At 38.9% G+C, this 15,582-nt stretch overlaps 1 protein-coding gene across 1 annotated transcript; it reads right to left on the reverse strand.

Annotated features, from left to right (window-relative positions):
- Positions 1-494: 494 nt before the first annotated feature.
- Positions 495-14,535, reverse strand: LOC133558747 (EGF-containing fibulin-like extracellular matrix protein 2). Its single transcript, XM_061909905.1, has 5 exons — positions 14,401-14,535; positions 14,030-14,106; positions 13,909-13,954; positions 7,734-8,018; positions 495-700 (listed from the first exon to the last, which is right to left on the reverse strand). The coding sequence occupies exons 2-5, from the start codon at positions 14,099-14,101 to the stop codon at positions 681-683; spliced, it is 423 nt and encodes a 140-aa protein (XP_061765889.1). The 5' UTR covers positions 14,102-14,106; positions 14,401-14,535; the 3' UTR covers positions 495-680.
- Between the last annotated feature and the right edge of the window lie 1,047 nt (positions 14,536-15,582).

Genomic DNA, 15,582 nt, shown 5'->3' on the forward strand with positions numbered 1-15,582 from the left:
GCCTTCTTGTTAAGAAAAGGCGTTAACAAAATAAAAGCATGTAAACAACATACGCAAATGCGTGATAAAATAATTGTCGGCGTTAATAGATTGATGAGTTAACTCATAATTAATGCACTAATTTGCCCACCCCTAATATATATATATATATATATATATATACATATATATATACTTCCTGAAAATATGCAAACAAAACTGTGTTTGGATAATTGATACTTCAAACTTGCATAAATAAATCTTAAATATAACATAACTTGGCTTCTGAGAACTTCAAAATGTAATGAATAAAATGCTAATGTTGTTGATAAACAAGCAATTATTTTAATAGTTAAATATGGTCATTTGAAATGAATTATTATGATCATTTAAAATTAATTATTTCAAATATGTTTATTTTAATGTATAATTAATGGATGGATGGATGGATGGATTATATGGCTGGATGTAATAAGGAGTCACAAAAAATACAAATAAAATACAATAAATGTTGATGTTTTTAGCAAAAGATTGTAAAAATGTATTTAGTTGTTTTGTTTTTTTAAATTAATAAATATATTTATTTTCAGGTAAGATAAACACAATAATACAATTTATCTTTAGTCTGGATGATTTAGTTCTTGTCACCCTGTTGTCCTCCCGTCTTTTCCCCAAGGATGGCTCCATGAGCTGGGCTTTCCTCACTCAGGTCCGCATGGAGCTGGAGTGAGGAACAGTTAATCTGATTTTATTATGAAACAGTTGGAATTGAAAATGAATAACTGTATTATTGGGACCCAAGGGGCCCCTATTACGCAAAACCTGTTAGGAATTGGTCAAGGAGGAGACCCCGGGATGCAGAGACGGGAGGCAAGGTTGAATTACAAAAAGGGAAAATATAATAAGTCCAAAAAGTGTAACAAAGGGCGATGGGGCAGAAGTGCACACCATGAATAAACAAATAAAAACAGGAGTCTCCCGGAAAATTCGGGAGGGTTGGCATGTATGCCTTCACCCGCTGTGCAAAACAGCAACATGTGGAATAATGACCAAAAAAGGCGACAGAAGTCATTTCCACACAGCAATATTTCTCACGTGAACACCACAGAAGTGATGTGCTGACATCGTAACAACACCTTGAAATTCAGTAAAAACAAAAAATTAAAAAAGCTTTTCCCCAGGTGTAAAATCAACATTTATGACAGGGGTGTCCAAAGTGCGGCCCGCAGGCAATTTTTTAACGGCCCAACGGCACATTTTAAAAATACGATTGAAAAATGTTTAAAACGTAAAAAGTGATATAAAGGAGAAACGGGTGAAATGTAACAAGAAAATGTTGCAATGTTTACTCTAATAACACAAAGCTGCCATGCCGGCTGTTTCTTTCTTTGAAAAAATAATAATGAATCAAAATCAATGTCATTGTGAATTATCGAGGCTCCAATTTCGTCACATTAAATATTCCACTTTGAGATATTTTGGGGGGAAAATGTTGCATATTTTGTGTTAGCCATATAAAAAACTGAGCTGTTTTTTTTTTTTTTTTTAAAGAAGGGCCTAAAATGAACAAACAAAAAACATAAACGACAATAAAACTTATAATTGACGGATAGATCTGAAGTTGATCTCGAGATTATTGTGTTAAAAGTAAACAGTAGAAAAAATGTGTTATTTATTTTCTAACACTTTAAAGAGTAGAACCCTTTTGGATCCCCAATCATTTTAGCGTGATTTGTTTTTTAATGTCATTGCTCACAAAATAATAATGAATTAAAAACAACGGTGTTATGAGTTATTGACATTTTTAATGCTCCAATTGTTATATAATCTCAAATATTCCACTTTAAAAAAATTATTGGGTGAAAATATTGCAGATTTTGTGATTTTTCCATGAAAAAAACTGTTTTTTTTGGGACAAAAGGAGCATAAAACTTAAATCTTTAAAATCATTATATTGAGAGATAGACCTAATGTTGATCTAGGGATTGAAAAATTGAATAATAATAAAGAAATAATACTGAACAATGACACATTTGTAATATTTTTTTTGACCAAAACCCTTTGGGGTCCCTGAGATCGAGCCTGAGTGGAGGCCGAAATTAATATTTTTTATACATATATTGTATTGGTTTTTAAAATAACAAAATAGCCCCCACTTGCTTTGATTTTTCAGTGTGTGGCCCTCAGTGGATAAAGTTTGGACACCCCTGATTTATGACATCTCGCCGCAAGCCTCAAACATCTCTGAGCACATGTTCTTTGATTCACTTTTGTCTTTCTGAGTGCTGTTTGAAGCGAGTATGGGATTATGTCGACTTGAAAGCCACATCTGTGACATCAGCGCTGATGCAAGCGATCCTGCAGTCAGTTATCATGGAAACAGGGATGTTATTTTCCTGACATCACATGGACAAAGATAAGACCTTCTGGAGGTCAGATGAAACAAAAATGGAGCTGTTTGGCTACAATACCCAGCAATATGTTTGGAGGAGGAAAGGTGAAGCCTTTAATCCCAGGAACACCACACCTACTGCCAAGCATGGTGGTGGTAGTATTATGCTCCAATGGAACTGGAGCTTTAAATGGGTCAATGAAAAAGGAGGATTACCTCCTAATTCTTCAGGACAACCTAAAACCATCAACCCGGATTATGGGTCTTAGGGTCAGTTGGGTGTTCCAACAGGACAATGACCCCAAACACACGTCAAAAGTGGTAAAGGAATGGCTAAATCAGGCTAGAATGAAGGTTGTAGAATGGCCTTCCCCAAAGTCCTGACTTAAACCTGTAGACAATGCTGAAGAAACAAGTCCATGTCAGAAAACCAACAAATTTAGCTGAACTGCACCAATTTGGTCAAGAGGAGTGGTCAAAAACTCAAGCAGAAGCTTGTGGATGGCTACCAAAAGTGTCTTATTGCAGTGAAACTTGCCAAGGGACATGTAAGCAAATATTAACATTGCTGTACGTATACTTTTGACCCAGCAGATTTGCTCAATTTTTCAGTCGACACATAATAAATTCACAAAAGAACCAAACTTCATTATGTCACTTTATTTTATGCGACCCAACTCAACATTTATTGTGGCCTGTTGCATCATTTTATGCGATATGCCGTATTATTTTATGGGACCCACCTCATCGTTTAAAGTGGCCAACTGCATCATTTTATGTAACCCAACTCATCATTTTATGTGTTATGCCGCATTATTTTATTTGACCCATCTCATCATTTATGGTGGCCTGCTGCATCATTTTATGTGACATGCCATGTTAATTTATGTGACCCACATCATCCTTTATCATGGCCTGATACATCATTTATGTGACCCATATCATCCTTAATTGTGGCCTGCTGCATCATTTTATGTGATATGCCACATTATTTTATGTGACCTAGCTCATCGTTCATCGCTGCCTGCTGCATCATTTTATGTGACCGACCTCATCCTTTATTGTGGCCTGCTGCATCATTTTATGTGACATGCCAAGTTAATTTAAGTGACCCACATCATCATTTATCGTGGCCTGCTGCATCATTTTATGTGATATTCCGCTTTATTTTATGTGACCCACCTCATCGTTTATCGCTGCCTGCTGCATCATTTTATGTGACCGACCTCATCTTTTATGGTGGCCTGCTGCATCATTTTATGTGACATGCCATGTTAATTTATGTGACCCACATCAGCATTTATTGTGGCCTGCTGCATCATTTTAACGTGATATTTCGCTTTATTTAATGTGACCGACCTCATCCTTTATCGTGGCCTGCTGCATCATTTTATGTGACATGCCAAGTTAATTTAAGTGACCCACATCATCATTTATCGTGGCCTGCTGCATCATTTTATGTGATATTCCGCTTTATTTTATGTGACCCACCTCATCCTTTATTGTGGCCTGCTGCATCATTTTATGTGATATGCCACATTATTTTACGTGACCCACCTCATCGTTTATCGCTGCCTGCTGCATCATTTTATGTGACCGACCTCATCCTTTATGGTGGCCTGCTGCATCATTTTATGTGACATGCCATGTTAATTTATGAGACCAACATCCGCATTTATTGTGGCCTTCTGCATCATTTTAACATGATATTTCGCTTTATTTAATGTGACCCACCTCATCATTTATAGTGGCCTGATGCATCATTTTATGTAATATGCTGCATTATTTTATGTGACCCACCTCATCATTTATAGTGGCCTGATGCATCATTTTAAGTAATATGCCGCATTTTTTATGTGACCCACCTCATCATTTATTGTGGCCTGCTGCATCATTTTAGGTGACCCACCGCGTCATTTATTGTGGCCTGCAGCATCATTTTATGTGACCCACCTCATCCTTTACCGTGGCCCGGTGCATCATTTCACGTGACCCAGCTCATCCTTTATTTGGCCTGCTGCATCATTTTATGTGATATGTTGCATTATTTTATGTGACCCACCTCATCCTTTATTCTCCCCTACTGCATCATTGTATGTGATATGCCGCCACATCATTTTATGTGACCCACCTCATCATTTATCGTGGCCTACTGCGCCATTTTATGTGATTTGCCTCATTATTTTATGTGACCCACTCTGTCAATTACATGGCCCACCTCCTCATTTATCGTGGCCTGCTGCATCATTTTATGTGATATGCCACATTATTTTACGTGACCTACAATGTCAATTACATGGCCCACCTCCTCATTTGTTGTGGCCTGCTGCATCATTTTATTTGATATGCCTCGTTATTTTATGTGACCCACAATGCTAATTACATGGCCCACCTCCTCATTTATTGTGGCCTGCTGCATCATTTTATGTATTATGCCCCTTTATTTTATGTGACGCACCTCATCATTTCTAGTGGCCTGCTGCATTATTTTATGTGACTCACCTCATCATTTATTGTGGCCTGCTGTATCATTTTATGTGACCCACCTCATCATTTAGAGTGGCCTGCTGCATCATTTTATGTGACCCACCTCATCATTATTGTGGCCTGCTGCATCATTTTATGTGATACGCCTCGTTATTTTATGTGACCCACAATGTCAATTACATGGCCCACCTCCTCATTTATAGTGGCCTGCCACATAATTTTATGTGATATGTGGCATAGGCTCCTCCACACCTGCTGTTCACAGTTGAGGCGCCGCCAAGACCATCGGCGTGCAAGCGAGCAAGCGAGCAAGCAAAGAGTTTACACAAGACAGGAGCTTGCAACACATCTGGCACACGCACGCTCTGGCCGGCGATGACGAGGACTGTCACTCAGATGGATGAACATTTCACCTTTTCGCAGCTCTCAAGTCATTAACACCTAATTATCAAATACCGACACAGGGATGAACGCTTTTTTTTTCTGAGGCGGGCCAAGTGCAACAGCGGCGTGCTGATGATGTTGGCAAGATAAGGAAGCCTGCAGGCCAAATACTTTTGAACCATGTCAAGATTTCATCAGCTGTCAGCCATGGAGGATTCCAATCAGCAACTACCTTTTTTTTTAAAGTGTAATCTGATTTGGCTGCAAATCAGTTTTGGACAAAGTTGCAAGGATTACGCTGGTTTTTTTGTTGTTTTTTTGTGATTGTTGCGGCTAGAGATGTCTGACAATGGCTTTTTTGTCAATATCTGATATTGTCCAAATCTTAATTCCGATATCAACCGATACCGATATATACAGTCGTGGAATGAACACATTATTATGCCCTTATTTTGTTGTGATGCATTAAACAATGTAACAAGGTTTTTCAAAATAAAACAACTCAAGTTATGGAAAAAATGTCAACATGGCACTGCCATATTTATTATTGAAGTCATAAAGTGCATTATTTTTTATTTTTTTACATGCCTCAAAACAGCAGCTTGGAATCTGGGACATGCTCTCCCTGAGAGAGCATGAGGAGGTTGAGGTGGGCGGGGTTGGGGAGGATGTATATTGTGGCATCCCGGAAGAGTTAGGCTGCAACGGGTTCTGGGTATTTGTTCTGTTGTGTTACGGTGCGGATGTTCCCCCGAAATGTGTTTGTCATTCTTATTTGGTGTGGGTTCACAGTGTGGCGCATATTTGTAACAGTGTTAAAGTTGTTCGTATGGCCACCCTCAGTGTGACCTGTATGGCTGTTGACCAAGTATGCCTTGCATTCACTAATGTGTGTGAAAAGCCGTAGATATTATATGATTGGGCCGGCAAGTGAAGTGAAGTGAATTATATTTATATAGCGCTTTTCTCTAGTGACTCAAAGCGCTTTACATAGTGAAACCCAATATCTAAGATACATTTAAACCAGTGTGGGTGGCACTGGGAGCAGGTGGGTAAAGTGTCTTGCCCATGGACACAACAGCAGTGACTAGAATGGCTGAAGCAGGGATCGAACCTGCAACCCTCAAGTTGCTGGCACGGCCACTCCAACAACCGAACTATACCGCCCATCTAGGCAGTGCCTTTAAGGTTTATTGGCGCAATTCAGCTAAATTTGTTGGTTTTTCCCAACATTGACTTGTTTCTTCAGCATTGTCCACACGTTTAAGTCAGGACTTTGGGGAAGGCCATTCTAAAACTTTAATTGTAGCCTGATTTAGCCATTCCTTTACCACTTTTGACGTGTGTTTGGGGCAGAGATGTCCGATAATGGCTTTTTTGCTGATATCTCTTAATTACCGATTCAGATATCAATCGATACCGATATATACAGTCGTGGGATTAACACATTAGTATGCCCTTATTTTGTTGTGATGCCCCGCTGGATGCATTTAACAACACAACAAGGTTTTCCAAAATAAATCATTTCAAGTTATGGAAAAATATTAACATATTTATTATTGAAGTCACAAAGTGCATTATTTTTTTTTTAACATGCCTCAAAACAGAAGCTTGGAATTTGGGACATGCTCTCCCTGAGAGAGCATGAAGACGCTGAGGTGGGTGGAGGTACTTTTGGTGGTAGTGGGGAGTGTATACTGTAGCGTCCCGGAAGAGTTAGTGCTGCAAGGGCTTCTGGCTATTTCTTCTGTTGTGTTTATGTTGTGTTACGGTGTGGATGTTCTGCCGAAATGTGTTTGTCATTCTTGTTTGGTGTGGGTTCACAGTGTGGCGCATATTTGTAACAGTGTTAAAGTTGTTTATACGGCCACCCTCAGTGTGACCTGTATGGCTGTTGACCAAGTATGCATTGCAGTCACTTGTCTGTGTGAAAAGCCGTAGATATTTTGTGATTGGGCCGGCAAGCAAAGGCAGTACCTTTAAGGTTTTTTGGCGGTCTGCACTTCTCCTTACGTCCATGTAGCACTCCGTACAATTTTACTTTTTGAAACCGATAATTTCTGATATCACACTTTAAAGCATTTATCGGCCGCAGTCCGATATCATCAGACATCTCCAGTTGTGGCGGCAGCTATTTCATCGATAAAAAAGCTAATATATTGTTGCATGATATCCGAGCCCCGCTGACAGACAAATGAAATTGGCGATGATGATGATGCAATAAATGCCACAATCCTGTGAATCTGTGCTGGATGTCGTTTTTTTCGGATTCCAGGACACTTTTGTGGTTCTTGTGCACGAGCGGGAGTGTATATTGTAGCGTCACGGAAGAGTTAGTGCTGCAAGGGGTTCTGGGTATTTCTTCTGTTGTGTTTATGTTGTGTTACGGTGCGGATGTTCTCCCAAAATGTGTTTGTCATTCTTGTTTGGTGTGGGTTCACAGTGTGGCGCATATTTGTAACAGTGCCAGTCAACAAACTGATGGTCTTACCTCTGCAGACGTTTTGTTCATCCGCCGTGTACCCGGGGGCACAGCGGACCACGCGGCTGGAAGCGGAGTGCCTGCCCTGGCCGCCCGGGAACACCCTCGGGGGCTGAGGTTGGCTCGGCGGGAAAGCCGGCACCGGGGGGGCGGGCTCCTGGGCGTGCATTTCCTCCCCCTCCTGACTGGTGAATATGACGGCGCTCTTGGGGAGGCAGAGGTAGCCCCCGAAGTGGTTGATGCACTGCATGCCTCCTTTGCAGGCGTCGTCCAGCAGCACACATTCATCGATGTCTGAAACATGGCAGAGGACACGGAGGACATGTTTGTGCTTCAGACTCTGGAATAAAATATTACAGTAAGATTGTGGATGAATAACTAATGGTGTGATTGAGCTAAAGCAGTGGTTCTCAATCTTTTTGTAGCTGTCGACCGGTCAACCCTTGATATATATATTTTTTTTATATATATATATATATATATAAATATATATATTTTATATATATATATATATATACATTTTTTTATTTTTTTTAAGTCATGAAAAAGGGAGGTTTTTTTTGGGTTGGTGCACTAATTGTAAGTGTATCTTGTGTTTTTTATGTTGATTTATTAAATTTTTTTAAAAATTCATAAAAAAAAACTTCAGCGGCCCGGTACCAATCTGGTCGGTGGTTGGGGACCACTGCTCTAAAGCACAGGTGTCAAACTCAAGGAATTTGGAGAAAAGCCAGAATTTTTTTTTAAATGGTAAAAAAAAATCTTGAATGATCTGAATGTTGAAATTTTTCAAATTGGTCGAGAAATGTTGAAGTAGTAACATGTTGAATTGAGAAATGGTATTATGGAAATTTAGGAGGGATAGATAGATAGATAGATAGATAGATAGATAGATAGATAGATAGATAGATAGATAGATAGATAGATAGATAGATAGATAGATAGATAGATAGATAGATAGATAGATAGATAGATAGATAGATAGATAGATGGATAGATAGATAGATAGATGGATAGAGGCGATAGATAAATCGATGGAATGATGGATAGATGGATGGATGGATGGATGGATGGATGGATGGAGGCAATAGATAGATAGATGGATGGATAGATAGATGGAGGGATGGATAGGTAAATGGATGGATCGATGGATTGATTGCGGCGATAGATAGATAGATGGATGATGGATGGATGGATGGAGGCGATAGATACATGGAGGGATAGATAGATGGGGATGGATGGATGGAAGGATGGAGGCGATAGATAGATGGATGGATGGATGGATGGATGGAGGCGATAGATAGATGGATGGATGGATGGATGGAGAAGATAGATAGATGGATGGATGGATGGATGGAGGCGATAGATAGATGGATGGATGGATAGATAGATGGAGGGATGGATAGATGGATGGATGGATGGATGGATGCGATAGATAGATGGAAGGATGGATGGATGGATGCGATAGATAGATGGAAGGATGGATGCAATAGATAGATGGATGGATGGACGGATGGATGATGGATGGAATAGATAGATGGATGGATGGATAGATGGATGGATGGATGGATGGACAGAGGGGATAGATAGATGGATGGATGGATGGAGGCAATAGATAGATAGATGGAGGGATGGATAGATGGATGGATGGATGGATGGATGGATGGATGGATGGATGGATGGATGGAGGCGATAGAGAGATGGAAGAATGGATGGATGGATGGAGGCGATAGATAGATGGATGGATGGATGGGTGGATGGACGGGGGATAGATAGATGGATGGATGGATGGATGGATGGAGGCGATAGATAGATGGATGGATGGATGGATGGATGGAGGCGATAGATAGATGGATGAATGGATGGATGAAGCCAATAGATAGATGGATGGATGGACAGAGGGGATAGATCGATGGATGGATGGATGGATGGATTGAAGGAGGCAATAGATAGATAGATAGATAGATAGATAGAACAACAAACATACTACAAGTCCCAGAATGCCTTGCTGTTTGGTGACTGTGTTCTAGCTGTTGTAGTAGAGTCACTAGTTAGTTGACTGACACACACATTGTAACAGCTGCTGACATTCTCACTAACACATGATGGAAGATTAAACATTTTGTTTCCCATCACATACATTTGTTGGATAAAAGAACAGAGTTTTACAAAAACACAAGGCGGGAAAGTCAGCTTGTTAGCTCAAGCAGAAACTACGGTGGCTGTCGAGGGATAAAAGGCACACGGAGTGCACTTCATGAAGTGAGTGTTTGTGATGATTACAAATAAGTGCACTTCTTTAAGTGAGTGTTTGTAATGATTACAAATAAGTGCACTTCATGAAGTGAGTGTTTGTGATGATTACAAATAAGTGCACTTCTTTAAGTGAGTGTTTGTGATGATTACAAATAAGTGCACTTCATGAAGTGAGTGTTTGTAATGATTACAACAAATAAGTGCACTTCATGAAGTGAGTGTTTGTAATGATTACAAATAAGTGCACTTCATGAAGTGAGTGTTTGTAATGATTACAAATAAGTGCACTTCATGAAGTGAGTGTTTGTAATGATTACAAATAAGTGCACTTCATGAAGTGAGTGTTTGTAATGATTACAAATAAGTACTGTCGTGGTCAAAAGTTTACGTTAAAGAACATAATGTCACGGCTGTCTTGAGTTTCCAATCATTTCTACAACTCTTATTTTTTTGGGATCTCGAGCCCGGGATTGAACTCAGGACTTTTGTATTGTGAGGCACAGGCTCAAACCCCCCTACCACTGTGCTGTCCATAGTAGTGTGTGTGTGTGGAATGTTATTATTGAAATATCATTGATGGAGAGCAGGTCTTGTTGTGAATTCAGTTTTTAAGTTGCTCTGCAATTATAATTAATAAAATACTTTCAAGACCGATGTTTAGGAATTTTGTTGACTAAATCTAAACTGACTTAGATGACTAACCCATGACTAAAACACATTTTGGTTAAAAGACTAACTGAAACTAATTTGAAAAACCTGTCAAAATTAACATGGGTGAACATTTTTTACAGTCAATGTTTTCGCTTTAAAAACACTGAATTGTAAGTGTTTTTTTTTATAATATTTGCTTGAAACTTTGCACAATTATTTGCACTTAAAAATGTATGTTTGTAGTAATAAATAAGATTATAACATTTTGACATAATGTTTGTGTTCAGTTACAATAATAAATTAAATAATTCTTACCGTTAATCTGCATTTATAATTAATAAAATCCTTTCAAGACCGATGTTTAGGAATTTTGTTGACTAAATCTAGATTAATTTAGATGACTAACCCATGACTAAAACACATTTTGCTTAAAAGACCAACTGAAACTAATTTGAAAAACCTGTCAAAATTAACATGGGTGAACATTTTTTACAGTCAATGTTTTCGCTTTAAAAACACTGAATTGTATGTGTTTTTTTTAAAATAATATTTGCTTGAAACAGTGCACAATTATTTGCACTTAAAAATGTATGTTTGTAGTAATAAATATGATTATAACATTTTAACATAATGTTTGTGTTCAGTTACAATAATAAATTAAATACTTCTTACCTTTAATGCGAATTCTTAAACGAATGGATGGATTACATATACATGAGAATGTTTTATATTTCGAACGTTATTTTTAACACTGTGGTGGCGACTTGTCCAGGGTGTACCCCGCCTTCCGCCCGATTGTAGCTGAGATAGGCGCCAGCGCCCCCCGCGACCCCGAAAGGGAATAAGCGGTAGAAAATGGATGGATGGATGGATTACCAGCGGAATTATTCATTATTTATCGTGTTAAGCAATGTCAGCTAAGATTTATCCGAGAGCCAGATGCAGTCATCAAAAGAGCCACATCTGGCTCTGGAGCCATAGGTTCCTTACCCCTGTTGAACGACTGAAGCTCTACATAAAACAAGAATTGGAAAGAATTCCACTTTCAAAGCTTCAAAAATTAGTTTCCTCAGTTCCCAAACGTTTATTGAGTGTTGTTAAAGGGGAACATTATCACCAGCCCTATGTAAGCGTCAATATATACCTTGATGGTGCAAAAAAAAGACCATCTATTTTTTTAACCGATTTCCGAACTCTAAATGGGGGAATTTTGGCGAATTAAACGCATTTCTGTTTATCGCGCTGGAGGGGATGACGTCAGAATGTGACGTCACCGAGGTAACACACCCACCATTTTCATTTTCAACACATTACAAACACCGGGTCTCAGCTCTGTTATTTTCCGTTTTTTGGACTATTTTTTGGAACCTTGGAGACATCATGCCTCGTGGGTGTGTTGTCGGAGGGTATAACAACACTAACAGGGAGGGATTCAAGTTGCACCACTGGCCCCAAGATGCCAAAGTGTCTGCCGCCAGACCCCCATTGAATGTGCCAGAGTGTCTCCACATTTGACCGGCGATGCTAAGGCAGACATGGCACAGAGATGTATGGATAACCTGCAGATGCATTTGCAACGATAGTCAACGAAATCACAAAGGTGAGTTTTGTTGATTTTGACTGCCAGCTAATCGATGCTAACATGCTACGCTAATCGATGCTAACATGCTATTTACCGGCGGTGCTAAAGCAGACATGGCACAGAGATGTATGGATAACCTGTAGATGCATTTGCAACTATAAAGTCAACTAAATCACAAAGGTGAGTTTTGTTGATGTTGACTGCCAGCTAATCGATGCTAACATGCTACGCTAATTGATGCTAACATGCTATTTACCGGCGGTGCTAAAGCAGACATGGCACAGAGATGTATGGATAACCTGCAGATGCATTTGCAACAATTAAGTCAACTAATTCACAAAGGTGAGTTTTGTTGATGTTGACTGCCAGCTAATCGATGCTAACATGCTACGCTAATCGATGCTAACATGCTATTTACCGGCGGTGCTAAAGCAGACATGGCACAGAGATGTATGGATAACCTGTAGATGCATTTGCAACTATAAAGTCAACTAAATCACAAAGGTGAGTTTTGTTGATTTTGACTGCCAGCTAATCGATGCTAACATGCTACGCTAACGATGCTAACATGCTATTTACCCGATGCTAACATGCTATTTACCGGCGGTACTAAAGCAGACATGGCACAGAGATGTATGGATAACCTGCAAATGCATTTTCAACGATAGTCAACGAAATCACAGTTTTGTTGATGTTGACTGCCAGCTAATCGATGCTAACATGCTACACTAATCGATGCTAACATGCTATTTACCGGCGGTGCTAAAGCAGACATGGCACAGAGATGTATGGATAACCTGTAGATGCATTTGCAACTATATTACGTTTCCTTCCACCCACATTTAATGCGAAAAAACACTTACCAATCGACAGATTTAAGTTGCTCCAGTGTCAAAAGATGCGAAAGTCCTGATGGTTTGGTCCGCACATTTTACCGGCGATGCTAACGCAGCTATTCGGCCATGCTATGGCTATGAATAGCGTCAATAGCTATTCGCTCAATAGCTTCAGTTTCTTCTTCAATACTTTCATACTCCAACCATCTGTTTCAATACATGCGTAATCTGTTGAATCGCTTAAGTCGCTGAAATCCGAGTTTGAATCCGAGCTAATGTCGCTATATCTTGCTGTGGTATTCCCATTGTTTGTTTACATTGGCAGCACTGTGTGACGTCACAGGGAAATGGCCAGTGTCTTCGCAGAGAGCGAAAATAAGGCACGTTAAAGCTTTATTTCGGGATATTCCGAGACCGGTAAAATTTTGAAAAAAACTTCAAAAAAATACAACAAGCCACTGGGAACTGATTTGTATTGTTTTTAACCCTTTTGAAATTGTGATAATGTTCCCCTTTAAAATAAAAGGTGATGTAACACAGTGGTGAACATGCCCTTTCCCAACTACTTTGGCACGTGTTGCAGCCATGAAATTCCAAGTATTATTTGCAAAAAAAAAAAAAGGTTAAGAGTTTGAACATCAAATATGTTGTCTTTGTAGCACATTCAACTGAATATGGGTTGAAAAGGATTTGCCAATCATTGTATTCTGTTTATATTTACATCTAACACAATTTCCCAACTCATATGGAAACAGGGTTTGTAGAAACTCAAGACAGCCATGACATTATGTTCTTTACAAGTGTATGTCAACTTTTGACCACGACTGTACTTTTTAATTGTATTATTGTCATATCTTACCTTTGCACTGTTCTCTCACGGTGTCGTACTCATAACCCTCAGTGCACTGTTTGGGGGGGAATTAAAGTGAGAAACAAATATTAAAAAGTAACATTGCATCCAAATATTTGTGCGTACTTACAGAATAAGAAATGGGCTCCTGGGGGAGGACGTGGGAGAAAAGAGCAAGAAGCCCCACGCAGACGCGCAGCATGTTGTCTTGGCGGAAAGAAAAAAGAAGAAAAGCTGAACTTTTTATTTTTCAACAGCACTTATTTTAGTATTTTCCATCATTGCTTAACGAGTCCTGACATCTCCTGTGACGTCATGTTGATGCTGGCGCGACTCCAACATAATTGTGCCACTTCCACGCACAACAAAGGCGGTGAAAAAAAATACGTGCAGAAACACGCCTGAATGCAAAACTGATGCTTATTATTAAACGAATGCAGTAGAAAAAAAACATCTTTTTTTTTTTTTTTAAATAAACACGTTGTTGCGGTGGTGACGTACCTGTGCTTACCTGTGGATGGTCACCAAGTCCCACGGTGCAAGTGTTGAGGAGAAGAGGCAGTGGCGATGGTCGTGACGAGGCTGAGAAAGTGGCGCAGCATTGGACGTGGACGTGGATGACATGCTGGGGGCGTTTTACCACGCAGGTTGGCGACCACTCACCGGGCTGCACTGGGGCGAAGCCCACTCAGTGCCGCCGGGTTTTGGCGACCTCTAGTGGCCAATGATGCTATTGCACGGCAGAAAGCCATCTGCATTGATGTTTTTGGGGTGTGTTAGTTTTATAGGTTTGAATAAATATATGAATACAAAAATACTAAGATAAATTCAGTAATTTTAAAGCTTAAATAATGATGCCCATTTGTGTTTATAAGGCGTTAAAATAAAAAAGGGTATGTGAAAGATTATTATAAAAATTGAATATAGGGAGCACTGAATAAATACAAATACATCTTAGTCATTTTTCCACTGAAAATGTTCAAGGAAAACATATTTATTTTGCTAATTTGGCGTTCAAAAATAGGGACAGAGAATTGTAAACAAATTAGTTCGCTGGTAAAGATAAAATAGTTTATATAGAGCTTAAAATAGCCCTAAATTAATTGAATTTACTTAAAAAGCTTGCAAATATGTACAATTGTATCTCGATATTTGGTCATAAAAATTAATGAATACAAATAAAGACACCAATTAATAAAAAAAATAGATTTGAAACAATTCAATTCACACCTCGGATATTTAGGTAAAAGTTTTACAATTTTCTCAACAAAAAAAATTATATAATACTTAAAGAAAAAGAAAGTTATTTTATTTAGAAGCAATTGTTGTTTTTTGTTGTATAATGAATAAAGTTGTATTTGAAAAGTAAAATATTTTATCTAGAAGAAAGGTGGGCATTTTTATATTTAATGAAAATAGTATTTTTGGGGGGGAAAAAAGTTTGTTGTAATTTTTAGAGAATATGTTTTTTTTCTAGAATAAATGTGGCAGGGAGATTGTAATAATTCATATTTTTATTCAAATAACTGCGATGAGGTGGCGACTTGTCCAGGGTGTACCCTGCCTTCCGCCCGATTGTAGCTGAGATAGGCGCCAGCGCCCCCGTGACCCCGAAAGGGAATAAGCGGTAGAAAATGGATGGATGGATGGATGGGTTTATATTTGAAACATTTTTTTCTCAAA

The sequence above is a fragment of the Nerophis ophidion genome, linkage group LG09 (assembly GCF_033978795.1).
Source record: "Nerophis ophidion isolate RoL-2023_Sa linkage group LG09, RoL_Noph_v1.0, whole genome shotgun sequence".
NCBI classification, from domain to species: Eukaryota; Metazoa; Chordata; class Actinopteri; order Syngnathiformes; family Syngnathidae; genus Nerophis; species Nerophis ophidion.